The 15,196-nt window shown below is 37.6% G+C and overlaps 2 protein-coding genes and 1 pseudogene across 2 annotated transcripts; 2 read left to right on the top strand and 1 right to left on the bottom strand.

The window, feature by feature from the left end:
- Positions 1-1,905: 1,905 nt before the first annotated feature.
- On the bottom strand, positions 1,906-5,562 carry LOC110259467 (olfactory receptor 5D3-like; annotated as a pseudogene).
- A 743-nt stretch (positions 5,563-6,305) lies between these two features.
- On the top strand, positions 6,306-6,863 carry LOC110258265 (olfactory receptor 4C46-like). The gene has a single exon (XM_085013779.1). The coding sequence runs from the start codon at positions 6,306-6,308 to the stop codon at positions 6,861-6,863; it is 558 nt and encodes a 185-aa protein (XP_084869905.1).
- A 7,702-nt stretch (positions 6,864-14,565) lies between these two features.
- On the top strand, positions 14,566-14,952 carry LOC110259463 (olfactory receptor 4C13-like). The gene has a single exon (XM_085013772.1). It carries the CDS (start codon positions 14,566-14,568, stop codon positions 14,950-14,952), a length of 387 nt encoding a protein of 128 aa, XP_084869898.1.
- Positions 14,953-15,196: the final 244 nt, after the last annotated feature.

The raw sequence follows: 15,196 nt of genomic DNA, 5'->3' as shown, positions 1-15,196 counted from the left end.
TTATTTATTATGTGTTTATGTCTGTGTATATGCATGCATGTATGCATATTCGCTTTTTTCTTGAATAATATTACTTCTTTAGGATAAGACTTACACGTAACATTTCTTCTGTTACCCTCCAAAGTACCTAACATAACAATTAGGGACATATTTTCAGTTTTAGGACAATGGCCCTGAGAATAATGAAAGTAGGATTTAGCCTGTTGAATATAAACCACAAGGTAAATATTGTGGTTATTCAGCTTACATAGGTTTCTGCTGCCAAAAACTGCTTGATTCCAATATCCCTCAGATTGTAATGAAAAGATGATCCTAGGTTGAATCAACCCAACAAAAGCCAGATTTTCCTGATTTATTTTTATTGATGGCTTCCTTGATAGTACTAATAAGCTCATACACATTCTCTCTCAAAATTAAAATTCTTGTTTAAATTTTTCCAGTCCTTAAATCAGAGTTGATGATTCTTGAAAAATATAATTAATAAATGACTAAGAAATACTATTTTTTTGCAACTGTCAAGAAATTGTGGAGGGAGCATGGAGATATCCTTGAAGAATAGACAAATCTAGAAATTATACTCTGTTAGTGTGTATTTTATTTTATTTTATGTTATTTTATGTTATTTTATGTTATTTTATTTTATTTTATTTTATTTTATTTTATTTTATTTTATTTTATTTTATTTTATTTTATTTTATTTATTTTTGTCTTTTTGCCTTTTCTAGAGCTGCTCTCATGGCATATGGAGGTTCCCAGGCTAGGGGTCTAATCAGAGCTATAGCCACTGGCCTACGCCAGAGCCACATCAACTCCAGATCTGAGCCACATCTGTGACCCACACCACAGCTCATGGCAACACCGGATCTCCAACCCACGGAGCAAGGCCAGGGATTGAACCCACAACCTCATGGCTCCTAGTCAGATTTGTTAACCACTGAGCCACAACAGGAACTCCCTGTGTCATTTATTTTAAATCTACTGCCTAACCTTGGGAACACAGAAATAGGAGAATCCTGAGAGATTTTATTGTCATGGCCCGCAAACAAACCAAAACAAAACATTTAGAGGAAAATTCCTCTTCTGCAGCAGTTGTGTGTGTGTGCGTTTTAACTCATAAAATATTAATAGATATTAATAGATAAGACCCAAACAGACTTGCATTATGATTCTGTTGTTGGGAATGCTTTACTGGGACTCTGCTTTCAAAAAGACCATTACTCAAATGGTCCAAGGAAGATGACATACACATAGGTCTATAGACTGAAGGTTAGCTGATCTTGTTAGCTCAGCTGTGAAGCTCGATGACCTAGCAGTTATCAACAGAGCTACCCCAGTAAAGTTACTAATTTAAAATGATAGTTTGGAATTCCCTACGTGACTCAGTGATTAACAAACACAACTAGGATCTGTGAGGATGCAGGATTGATCCCTAGCCTCTCTCAGTTGGTTAAGGATCTGGCATTGCCATGAGTAGTGGTAGGTCATAGACAATGGCTTGAATTCTGCATTGCTATGGCTGTGGTGTAGGCCAGCAACTACAGCTCCAATTCCACCCCTAGCCTCGGAAACTCCATATGCCATGGGCGTGGCCCTAAAAAAAGAAAAAGATACATTAAATAAAAAATAAATGATAAATAAAATGAAATTTACCAGGACAATGACAAGGTCAGGAATACTAACACATTTATATTTCAATATCCAAATCAAAAATCTAGTTTAAATAGTCTTTTATTTCTATTATTATTTGTAATTTAAGGTTATTTTATTAAAATAAAAGAGTGAACAGATGTTGGACTGTAAATTGCAAGGTTAGCATAGATTCCTGTATTGATTTATTACTGAAAAATTCTTACAGTCCTCCAAAAAAGAAAAAAATGATTATGTCCAGCTTTACATTTTATCAATTTAACATTGATTTAATAATTTAGCCTTGATTAACCTCTTTACTGACTCTTTCACATCTTTGTTTCTGAGGCTGTAGATCAGTGGGTTCAGCATGGGGATGACCACTGTGTAAAAGACAGAGCCCCACTTGACCATGACCCATGAACCTTTGGAGTTAGGAACACAGTAGAGAAAAAGGATGGTCCCATGGAAGATGGTGATGGTGGTCAGGTGGGAAGCACAGGTGGAGAAGGCTTTGTAATGCCCCCCTGTTGAGGGCATCTTCATGATAGTGATAAAAATGAAAACATAGGAAGTAAGAATGACCATCAGGCTGCTTATTTCATTGAATGTGGCTGAGACTAAGATGATATGCTGGCCGATGTGGGTGTCAGAGCAGGAAACAGCCACAATGGCAGCATGCTCACAGACAAAGTTGTTTATGATATTATTCCCTCTGAAGGACAATTCCAATAGAAAGTAGATAAGGGTCAGGGAACAGACCATAGCCCAAGAGTATGATGCACCCACTAGCAAGGAACAAAGCTTCTGGGACATAACAACTGTGTAGAGAATAGGGTTACAAACTGCCACAAATCAGTCATAAGCCATCACTGCAAACATGAAAGTTTCTGTCACCACAAATAGGCAGGCAAAGAAGAACTGCATGATGCATCCAGTGAAGGAAATGGTTCTGTCTTCTGCAACCAAGTTTTCTAATAGTTTGGGTATAACAACTGTGGAGTAACAGAAATCCACCAAGGACATGTGGCTGAGGAAGAAGTACATGGGGTGCAGAGTCTGGGACTGAGCTTGATCATCAGGATCATGCCCAAGTTCCCCAGCACAGTGACCATGTAGATGGTGAGGAAGACCAGGGAGAGTGGCAGCTGGAGACCTGGACATTCCGAGGGGCCCTATAAAGTGAAAGTGACACCATCACTCTGGTTTTCTTGGTTTCTGTGGACAATGTATAAAATTTGATTCAGAGAAATGAGAAGTAAATTTTGGATACAGCAGGTTAAAATGAGGAAATGTGGAGAGACCTAGTGAATATCTATAAATTGTGTTATGGAAAATACTTGGTTTCAACATTTACATTATTTTTAAAAGCTAGAATTTACTAATATCACAGTTTTAGAAAGAGTATGAAATATGTGCAACTGGAATAATAAAATAAATCTGTCGAGTTAGGGAAAACAAAATTGGAGTTGGCCCTGTCTCAAAAGATGTGACTCAGTATCTATAGCGGCAGCTGTCTTCATGAGACAGACTTACCTAATATTTTGCATAAATATGATTTTAGTTGAATTGCTGCTCTTGAGAGAAACATATTAAGAAACCATTGAGAATCTACAAGTTCTTCTCCACCTAACTTGTTGTATTGTAAGAATGTAGAACTCAAAAGGCAATTAATGACTCAGCAAAATGGTCAATTTTTATTTTGCTGTTGTTGCTCTATTTCTGGATTTTCCTTTCCAATAACCCTGTTACGCTTAATCACACATTTCTCTCCCCTCATTTTAGGTATTTCTTGCAGAAGAACAATGTAACATTAGCTACATTTACTTAATTACTGAAATTATAAAAAAGCTTTCACCTCTTCTTTGGCATATTTATAATATGTTTAGAGGGCCTGGGAAATTTCATGTGCCATGGGTGACGACAAAAAAATGAAATGAAATAAAATAAGTTAAGAAGTGATAAAGAGAAAACACAATCAAACGCTAAACCCAAACATCAAGCCGTCAGATATATATGCCACCAAAACCTTAGGGATGTTAACACTAGAGAATATCATTGAAATATTGCCTAGGAGACCGCAAATAGAGCAATTAGCTCCTGTGATATTTTGTTTGCATAAGATTTTTTTCTAAAGATTGGTGAATAAATTAATCATGACTCTATCTAACCCATTTCTCTTTTAATTGATTTTTTTTCCTTAATAGCTGATTTACAGTAACACATTTGTCTTGTAAGAATGTTGAACCGGGAAATGTACTTTATCTTTAAATACTTGGAAAATACATAAATGTACCAAAAAATTAGCTGTTGGGCAGCAATCCCAAAATTCTTAATCATTATTGAAGTTCTGATTTTCCCCATCTATATATGAATATGTATTTATCAATGTGGTTTAATTATAAAACTTACATAATAAGTATGATGTTATAATTATAGTGTTCCTTACCCTTTCTTTAATTTAACATTGTACTGTGAGCTTCCTTGTCTTTGAAGACCATATGTTTTCTTAAGACAATGCTGTTTGAATTACTATTCCAAATATGAGCACAACTCTGCTCATTTATTTATCTTATATTTATTATTGAAATTGAAAAAATAAAGCTAGTACTCTGGTTTTTAATTTATAGTCTAGCTTTGTGGGAAGGAAAACATATTTACTAATTAAAAAACTGCCATAATTTAACATATAAATATTTCAATATCAGTGATTTGATTTAATAGAACAGGTATCAGCAAGCTTTTTTTTTTGGAAAGTGTCTTACAGTAAATATTTTTGTTTTTGTGGGCTAAAATTTCAAATATTGAATTCTATCTGATTTCAGCTACTCAATTCTGCATCCTATAGTATGAATGCAGCCATAGGCAATACACAAATCAATAAACATAACTCTTCCAATAAAATTTTATTTATGAAAATGGTAGGCCATATTTGGTTTGTAGCTCACAGTTATCAGCCCATGCAATAGAATGTTCAAGGTCCAATATTATCTTCAGAGCAGTAGGTGGATGTCCTCAGAGTGGGGATGGAGAGACCTAAGTTTCCTCCAAATTGTAGATAATAATATAATGATTGTTATCATTTCATTATAATATAGTGGTAAAATGATTATTTGCTTTAAAAATACTACACATCTGCACTGTCACTATGCATAATGTTTTTGTTTTGTTTATTTTTAAGTTTTTGCCCAGAATGTTACGAGTGTGCTTCACATATTGAGATACTTGAATAATGTCCAAGATATTTCCTGATTGACTAAATTACCATAGGACTTTGAACTTTGAGTGGAACTGATCTCAGAGAGACAGCAGTGAGTGATGGCTTGGAGTGAGGTCTTACTTCTCTGTTCAGGAGTTGAATTTGGGCAGCCTGGATGAACACCAGGAATGCCAGTCAGTAGACTAGCTAGACGCTGAAAGCAGAATTGTCCTGATTCTTGTTCTCTCTTGAAAGCAGGAATGTTTCAAGGAGGCAAAGACCATAAAGACAGGTACAAAATGTATTGTTGGAAACGCAGTGCAACACATGGGAGAGCACACAGAGAAGTCCTCGAATGCAAAGCAGTAATCCACACCCAAAGGAGCATCCTCCTGAATGTGGAGTGCACCAGAGAGATGATATAAGTCACTTATATAGGACAGTTACTCCAGGTCTTTGTCTTCCTTTGAGCAATTATCTTGTTTTATCTTTCACACCTGAACAGACCCTGGGCCCTCCTGTGATCTGTGTGCACATCTTTGGACCAAGATGGATTCTAAAGCAAGGCATGGTGGAAAGATAATCTCGACTTGTTATGGCCTGGCACCCCTTCCCTTTCTTACCTAGAGGTCATGTGTATTTGGGGTCTCCCTGACCCTGAGGATGGATAGTATGTGACTATCTTGGTCATTTGTCCAAGCCGGGCTTAGCAGCACTTTTGATCCTGTCATTGCCATTGTTTAACACATTTACAGAAGACATGTCACACAAAACTCTTCACTATACTTGTACACAAGATTCCATCTCTCTCAGATCCTTCTTCTGCTAACGCTCATACAATAAAAGCCTTACATGTATATTTTCATATGGACCCTAATAATCTCATTTTCTCATACATTCACAATTGATAAATCTTCAAGAGATTAGACCAAATATTTAATCTCAAGGAAAATCTTACAAGAATTTAGAGTCCAATAAAATATAGGCCTTTGTTATTTATTAGAGGAATAGGCTTAATAAACTCAAGATTGAGCTAAAAAAGGACTTTTTTTCCAGGTAATGTGGTTAATAACATGAACTACATGGAAACTAGGAATGATGTAATGGATTTCATTCTACTGGGACTCACACAGAATCCACAGGTGCAGAAAGTCATATTTGTTGTGTTTTTGGTCATCTACACTGTCTCTCTGGGGGAAATGTGCTCACCATGGTCACCATCACTACCAGCCCATTAATGGGGTGCCCCTTGTACTATTTCCTGGCTCATCTCTCTTTCATCAATGCTTGCTATTCCCGTGTGGATACCCCTAAACTGGTTGTAGATTCGCTCTATGAAAAGAAAACAAGCACCTTCAATGCATGCATGATGCAAATCTTTGGGCAACATTTCTTTGGAGGGGCTGATATCATCCTGCTGATTGTGATGGCCTATGACTGATATGTGGCCATCTGCAAGGGCTTGTGCTATGCAACCATCATGAATTGGCAGCTATGTGGCCTGCTGGTGGAAGTGTCATGGGTGGGAGGCTTTCTCCATGGATTCACACAGATCCTTTTCATCTTTAGATTGCCCTTCTGTGGTCCTAACATCATAGATCACTTTATATGTGACCTGATTCCTTTGCTTAATCTGGCCTGCACCGATACCCACACTCTAGGGCTCTTTGTTGCTGCTAACAGTGGATTCATCTGTCTGTCAAACTTCCTACTCTTGGTTGTATCTTATGGGGTCATCCTTCAAACCATAAGGGCCCAAAGCTTGCAGGCCAGATGCAAAGCCCTCTCTACCTGTGTCTCCCACATCACAGCAGTTGTCATATTCTTTGTGCCCTGCATATTCAAGTACATGCAACCAGCAGTTACTTTACCCATTGATAAGGCAGTTGCTGTATTCTACACTATGATAACTCCCATGTTAAACCCCTTAATCTATACCTTTAGAAATGCCCAGCTGAAAAATGCCTTTAGGAAACTCTTTAGTGGGAAAGCCATTTCAAGTGAAATAGAAATGTGCCTAGAACCCAAATTTGAGTGAAGAGAGGCAAGGGTCATAAAGAGATTTTTGTTAATCTCTGCAAATACAACCTAAGAGATAAATAAAAATAAAATCACTATGAAGCATAGATTCTGCACAAAGAGGAGTTAAAATGGGTACAAGGAAATGGAGCAGAACAAAAGCTAGCCCAGTGCTATTCTCTAAATATTTTGAAAATTCTATCAAATTGGGACACACTTTCACCAAATTTATCAATATATATGGATTCAAAGCTTTTCTTTTAATAAAACAAGATAAAGGCAATAAAATATATACTGGTGTTTAGCAATAATCTCTCTAACAATCCAATGAGTTAGATAGGCACTGCTGTTATCACCATTAACAGCTGAGTGACCAAACAGAAATGAGTAAGTGCCAAAACAGAGTTACTGAAGAACCAGTTATCAAAATATAACCGATCCCTGAGACTATGATCTTAACTGCTGCGATATACTGTCAGGAAATGATGACAAAAAGGTAACATGATTAGAATAGTCACCATTCATTGAAATGGACTGAGGGGCTGTGCTGGACCACATACATGTGTAATAAATAAAGCAAATTTTGACAGGTATATCATCATATGAAGAAATATTTTTCATTTATATCCTAATATGTATGATATTTTGCACTATACATATCTGTTAGCATATATACTATTGTATAATTGAATACATAAAACTAAATTCTAATCATTTTACTACTAAATTCGCACATTTAAATATCATGGTTTATGGTTAAATATTTTCTATAACCTTATGTTAAGAGACTCCTCTGGGAATATAAAAGATATGGGCCATTTAATTTATAAACCATAATGAATATTACATCGTATTTCCAAATATCCTTATATCACTCAGAATTATTTTGTATTGTCTTTGTGACCATCTTCTGCTGATAATCCATCAGAAAGAGGGATGATTCCGACACAGCTTAGAATAGATTTACAAGGAGATCCTGCTGAATAGCATTGAGAACTATGTCTAGATACTCATGTTGCAACAGAAGAAAGGGTGGGGGAAAAATGTAATTGTAATGTATACATGTAAGGATAACCTGACCCCCTTGCTGTACAGTGGGAAAATAAAAATATATATATTAAAAAAAAGAAAAAAAAAGAAACTGAATATTAAAATAGTAAAAATGAGACTACATAAAAAAAAGAAAGAGCGATGATTAAAAAAATGATATTTTCTTTAACAGGATTTTCACGTTATCAAATTTATGAATGTAATATTTTATCATGAATTTCAATGTATTAAACAATCATATTGGAGTGTCCACTCTAGCATAGAGTAGGTAAAGAATCTGACTTCAGTGGCTCAGGGTCACTGTGGAGGCACAGGTTTGATCCTCAGTTCAGTGGATTAAAGGATCAGGCATTGCCAAAGCTACAGCATAGGTAACAGCTGTGGCTAGGATATAATTCCTTGTCTGGGAACTTCCATATACTACAGGTGCAGTCAAAAAAAAAGGGAAACAGACAAACATCAAAAACCAGTCATACTCGTAAATATGTGCCCACTTGAAAACAAGAGTTCGAACAAGTACAATAAATTGTGGTTTCTAATAATTAACAAATGAATAAAGGTAAGTATAAAGAGGGAAAATGTAATAAAATATAGAAAAAAAATAGTACTGGAACCTAAGAAATTCTTTTGTACCTTCATCTGAGACTTTTACTTATATTCTTTACAATTTGTTTTTCTTACTGCTTAAACTAGGAAGAAGAAAAAACTTAAATGAGTATGTCATTATATGAAGAAATAGTTTACCTTGAGGTTCTCCCTGCTCCTAGTAAGACGTCATCACACCATAAATGTGGCCTGTTTTTCCTCTATTTCTCTGTTAATCAGGTTGATGTTGGGTAACATTACATCATGAAAAACTATGTTTGAAATATGTACCTTCATGTATGCAAATTCTGCAATTTCAGAATATATTCCATTCATTGTTTCCATCCCTCATTTATTAAACAATACATACTTCAAGTCCAAGGATTCTAGCAGGCACATTGATAGATGTTGGGGCTTCAGTACTGAATAAAGAAAAACCTGAGTGCTGCTTTCACAGAGAGACCCCAACAAGGGACAGAAAATGACATCACATTGTTATAACCTGTAAGATAATGAAGCACAGTGTGTCATCCAAGTCTGTTAGGAAGACACAAAAACAGACATGGTGGGTCAGAAAAAAATTTCAGGATGAAAAGACATCCAAATGCGATGTGATGGATAAAATGCACTCTGAAGAATGAATAGGCATCAGGGAGAGTAACAGTGTTGACGGGAGATGGAATATTTATCAAAAGTCAGCAGGCAAATACAAGAATGTGAAGTTGGAATTCCCATCATAGTGCAGTGGTTAACGAATGTGACTACGAACCATGAGGTTGTGAGTTCAATCCCTGGCCTTACTTAGTGGGTTAAGGATCTGGCATTGATGTGAGCTGTGGTGTAGGTCAGAGATGCGGCTCAGATCCTGCCTTGCTGTGGCTTTAGTGTAGGCCGGCGGCTATAGCTTTGATTAGCCCCTAGCTTGGGAACCTCCAAATGCTACGGGTGTAGGCCTAGAAAAGAGGCAAAGTCAAAAAAAAATGCAGAAGTTCTAATAAATTAAATATTCCTGTATTTGTTAAATCAACTATTCAAAAGTGATTTCCCCAATGTCCACTGTGTGGCAGGCAACATGCTGAACATTTGGCTCAAAGCACATTATGAAGTGAGATACATAGGGACAGAGAAAGTCAATGAGGGTCTCGTAATTGTTTGAAGGCTTAATGCTAAGTACTCTAGGGAAAATTTCCAGTGTACATATTTTGAAACTAGAAAATGATGTAGGTTTGAGTATTAGAATGATAATTCTGGCTTCTATATGGAGGATAAGTTGAAGGAAGCATCACAGGCAGCAGAAGGGGAGCTAGGAGGTTACTGTAATGATTCAGGTATAAAAGGTTGGAGGCTTGAGCTTTGCCAGTGATGATTCAGAATGAGGTGGACATGGCTGCTTCTGGTCAGATCTCATTCACTGGGCCCCACTGAACCCAGGAATTGCTGCTGTGTGTCTGGGCTGCTGACAGCCCACAGCCCCATTCTTTCTGGACACCTATGGCATATGGAAATTCCCAGGCTTATGGTCAAAGCAGAGCTTCAGTTGCCAGCCTACTCCACAGGCACAAGAATGCCCATCCAACCACATTCAAGACCTAAATCGCAGCTTGCATACAGAAACTCCAGGACATTAACCCACTGAGCAAGACCAAGGATTGAACATGCATCCTGAAAGACACTATGTTGGTTTCCTAACCCACTGAACTAGAAAGGGAACTAAGGAGCTCTTATTTTCATTTTTATTTATTTATTTATTTTTGGTCTTTTTGTCTTTTCAAAGGCTGCACCCAAAACACATGGAGGTTCCCAGGCCAGGGGTACAATCTGAGCTGTAGCCACTGGCCTACACCACAGCCACAGTAACACAGGATCCAAGCTGCATCTGTGACCCACACTACAGTTCATGGCAAAGCTGGATTCCTTTACCTGCTGAGTGAGGCCAAGAATCAAATCCATATCCTCATGGTTCCTAGTTGGATTCATTAACAACTGAGCCATGACGGAACTACTGTTTTGTCTTTTCCTTTTGTTTTGTTTTGTTTTGTTTCTTATTTGTAAATTTTACAGAGAACATGCAAAGAAATTCCCTCCCCCCAAAAAAACATACCTATAACAACAGTTTAAAAACATACCTATAACAACAGTTTAAAAAAATGATCAATGTCATTGTCATCAAGGAGAGCAAACTAAATCCTCAATAATTTATCACTGCATATCTCCTAGAATGACTAAAAGTAAAATAACGCAAAGGGACCAAAATGTCCCTTGTGTTTGAATTTAGAGTGAGCTTCATGTGTTTAGATATCAGTCTACAGGTTTAATGTTGCCTAATGTCCCATACTGACCATCACCGGAGTACTAGCAATAAATCATTGAGGACATTTTAGAACTTCTCTTTTCTTCCACAGGCCTCTGGTGAATGTGAAAAACAGGTTATGAATTTGAGTACTTTTAAATCACTGTCATTAGTTTTACGCCCTCTCTGATCTGGTTGTTTATCAAGAACACTAGGTTTCCAGGAAAAGGGTTTCATATTGATGAAAAGACAGAATTCTCTCTCTGCCATGAGGGCACAGGTTAACCACATCAGAGATCCTCACACTGGAAGTGCGCCATCTTTGCTATGCACATGACATTCAAGTTTCTCAGATACCCAGAGTCACACAGAGAAAGGGGACTCAGATGTTTTGTTTCCAAGGGCAGGGAATACAATTCCCCCACACAAGAATATGTGCTCTTCCAACCCATCTCTCCAGAATACCTGCTTCTAAGACAAAGCCTTTCCATCAAAGAAGGTTATTAATTCCTGGGAGAGAAAATAGCAGCTCTAAGAAAAAGGTCATTTACCTTTTTGTGGATACCTCTTTAAGGATCCATGCAGGGCATGGGTACATGTCTTCTGTTTCTTTGTTTCTTTACAAATCCAGAGCAGCATGCATCATCCTGGATGGAATCACGCACTTTGATGTGTTTTTACCACACATTCTGCCTCCTGCTTATAGCACCAGAGCCATCCATCGAAGCTCATTGCTCTGTGGTGTTCCAAATGAATCCATTCTAAACTCAACTCCCAGGTTTTCTGTGGAAACCATTTGAGGTGTTAGGCTAGCAGCATGTTTTTAGACTGTTAAAATGACATACTTATCTATTGTCGATGTGATAATGAATTATCTGGAGAATCTCTTTTATATTGTGTCAGGTCTTTCATATTGAAATGTATTTATCCCAAAAGGAGGTCATTGTGAAGATGGATTAGTTTTGAACCCTCTCAAATATCATTAATATCACCCAAGACCAGACGGTAAGTTTCTCAATAGTCCAGACGCTGATTACAGATTGTCACTTTATATACATATAATGATCCTGATTTTTCAAAATTTTTCAAGTAGAATAATAATGCATTATGTCTTTCCCTACTCTTCAAGATAAAGTTGTTGAACATCACTAATCTACCCTAACAAATGAAACACTCAAGATTAAGAAATGTATTTGGGGAGTTCCCGTCGTGGCGCAGTGGTTAACGAATCCGACTAGGAACCATGAGGTTGCGGGTTCGCTCCCTTCCCTTGCTCAGTGGGTTAAGGATCCGGCGTTGCCGTGAGCTGTGGTGTAGGTTGCAGACGCGGCTCGGATCCCGCGTTGCTGTGGCTCTGGCGTAGGCTGGTGGCTACAGCTCCGATTCGACCCCTAGCCTGGGAACCTCCATATGCCATGGGAGCGGCCCAAGAAATAGCAACAACAACAACAACAACAACAAAAAGACAAAAAAAAAAAAAAAAAAAAAAAAAGAAATGTATTTGGGAGTTCCCGTCGTGGCGCACTGGTTAACGAATCCGACTAGGAACCATGAGGTTGCGGGTTCGCTCCCTGCACTTGCTCAGTGGGTTAATGATCCAGCGTTGCCGTGAGCTGTGGTGTAGGTTGCAGACGCGGCTCGGATCCCCTGTTGCTGTGGCTCTGGCATAGGCTGATGGCTACAGCTCTGATTCGACCCCTAGCCTGGGAACCTCCATATGCCACGGGAGCGGCCCAAAGAAATAGCAAAAAGACAAAAAAAAATAATAATAATAATGTATTTGTAGTACCCAGCTCTCTACAACAGATATCTTTCTTTGGCCAAGAGACACATTTGAAACAATCAAGACTAATCATGAGATGTAAACAAAATTTAAACACAATTCACACACACACAAAGGTATAAAGGACACTATTAAGTTATATAAATCATACACTGTTTAGTCCAACAGGAATATCTTTTCCTGAGATCCACCATTATGTATACAATGAGGCTCCTGTAGCTCTTTTAAAGGAATATTGGAGATGAATCCTCCAAAGTTCATTACATGGTTAAATGTTTTTCTGTATTATTGCTGAATATGGCCGTTCTTCCTATACCTACATCCATAGAAAGTCAGAAAAACAAGTGAAGCATCTTTTTCTGCAGCATGTAGTGCATATGTTCATATATGTTTCTTCAATCAATACCCACAATAGCTTAGTGCACATGAATATTCTCACTTGATATTAGAGGAAACAAACTTGTAATGTACCATGAAATGCGCCTCAGATCAAGAAGCTGAGAGTGGGGAAAGAATTTTCTAATCTGATTTTTATTTCTGATTCTCAGTGTAATGCACTCCATCACTGGGATCATCAATTCAATGCTTTTCAGGAGTATCTGAGGATTCATGATTAGTAGGGAAACTGGGGAGGAAAGATCCTAGGGTGAGGGAGAGAGAAAATGAAAACAGACCTTCAGTGAAAGCAGGACCACACAGTTATCCAAAACTGGAAATTCCAATATGTTGAACCATGTGTATATATGTCTGAGTCTGTGTGTATGTGTATTAATATGTCTGTCAATGAAATTAATTCATATATACATGCCTCAAGAGAGTATTATATAGTACCATAACTATTAAGGTCACATCAACAGGAGTTGACAAGTTGAATAGTATTTATTTTAACTTAAAAATACTGGACACAGTTAAAGAATTTGGAGGAAAAATAAAGCTAAAATGTATAATCTGAACTATTCTTAGATCTGCCATTTATTAGCTGCTTGATTTTGGTGAGATCCTTAAATTCTCTCTGCTTCTTCTCCCTAGTGTGCAAAATAGGTACAAAAAGGATGGTGGTGATTATGTCATAATATTGTAATGAGGATTAACCAAGTGCCTTAAATAAAAAAACAGAGTGCAATCATTATTTCATTAAGCCAATTAAAATTAATTTTCTTGTACCATAGTTGATTTAAATTAAGGTTTAGCTAATATTATCATGTGTATTCCCATTAACATTAGTCTCTAAATTTCTTTTTTAAAATTATTTTTATTTTTTCCACTATAACCGTTTTACACTGTCAATTGTCTACTGTACAGTATGTAACACTCTTTACCATGATCAACATGGGTGGAAAAATACCATGCACATGTTTCTATTGTGCAATTCCCATAGCAATCAATTATTACAACCATCTTTATCAGCTATAATAAAGTTATCTGATTGAAGACACATGGTTTACCACTTTCCTTACAGCAGACTCTCCTGTACCCTGTTCATCACCTTCCCATTACCAATGTCTTCTTAAATTGAATTACATTTTTAAAGTTAATTTTCTGTCCTTTGTCCCCATGATAGGTTTCTGTCCACTTCATCCAAGTAACAAAAACCTCTTCACTAGACTTGTACAAAAGAACTCCTCTCTCTCAGATCCCTCTCTCCCTCTTCATATTCTCCTATTGACACTCTTATTCTCAAATTCTCATACTATCACAATTGAATAATCTTCACGAGATCAGATCAAAATTTTTTCATCTCAAGGAAAATCTTAAAAGAATGTTGAAGCCAGTGGAATAAAAGCATTTGTTATTTATTAGATGGAGAAGCTTAATAAACACAAGAGCAAGCTAAAAATAAAAGTACTGTATTTTCAGGTAATGTGGTTGACAATAACAGCACTACATGTAGACTAGGAAAAATGTAACAGAGTTCATTCTACTGGGACTCACACAGAATCCACAGGTGCAGAAAGTCATATTTGTTGTGTTTTTGGTCATCTACACTGTCTCTCTGGGGGAAATGTGCTCACCATGGTCACCATCACTACCAGCCCATTAATGGGGTGCCCCATGTACTATTTCCTGGCTCATCTCTCTTTCATCAATGCTTGCTATTCCCGTGTGGATACCCCTAAACTGGTTGTAGATTCGCTCTATGAAAAGAAAACAAGCACCTTCAATGCATGCATGATGCAAATCTTTGGGCAACATTTCTTTGGAGGGGCTGATATCATCCTGCTGACTGTGATGGCCTATGACCGATATGTGGCCATCTGCAAGGCCTTGTGCTATGCAACCATCATGAATTGGCAGCTATGTGGCCTGCTGGTGGGAGTGTCATGGGTGGGAGGTTTCTCCATGGATTCACACAGATCCTTTTCATCTTTAGATTGCCCTTCTGTGGTCCTAACATCATAGATCACTTTATATGTGACCTGATTCCTTTGCTTAATCTGGCCTGCACTGATACCCACACTCTAGGGCTCTTTGTTGCTGCCAACAGTGGATTCATCTGTCTGTCAAACTTCCTACTCTTGGTTGCATCCTATGGGGTCATCCTTCAAACCATAAGGGCCCAAAGCTTGCAGGCCAGATGCAAAGCCCTCTCTACCTGTGTCTCCCACATCGCAGCAGTTGTCATCTTCTTTGTGCCCTGCATATT

This window comes from Sus scrofa, chromosome 1 (assembly GCF_054392235.1).
Source record: "Sus scrofa isolate SSC_HxYL_T2T_F1_AM1 chromosome 1, Sscrofa_HxYL_maternal_Yorkshire_Landrace_v2.0, whole genome shotgun sequence".
Lineage (NCBI taxonomy): Eukaryota > Metazoa > Chordata > Mammalia > Artiodactyla > Suidae > Sus > Sus scrofa.
This window is presented reverse-complemented; position numbering and strand designations above follow the sequence as displayed.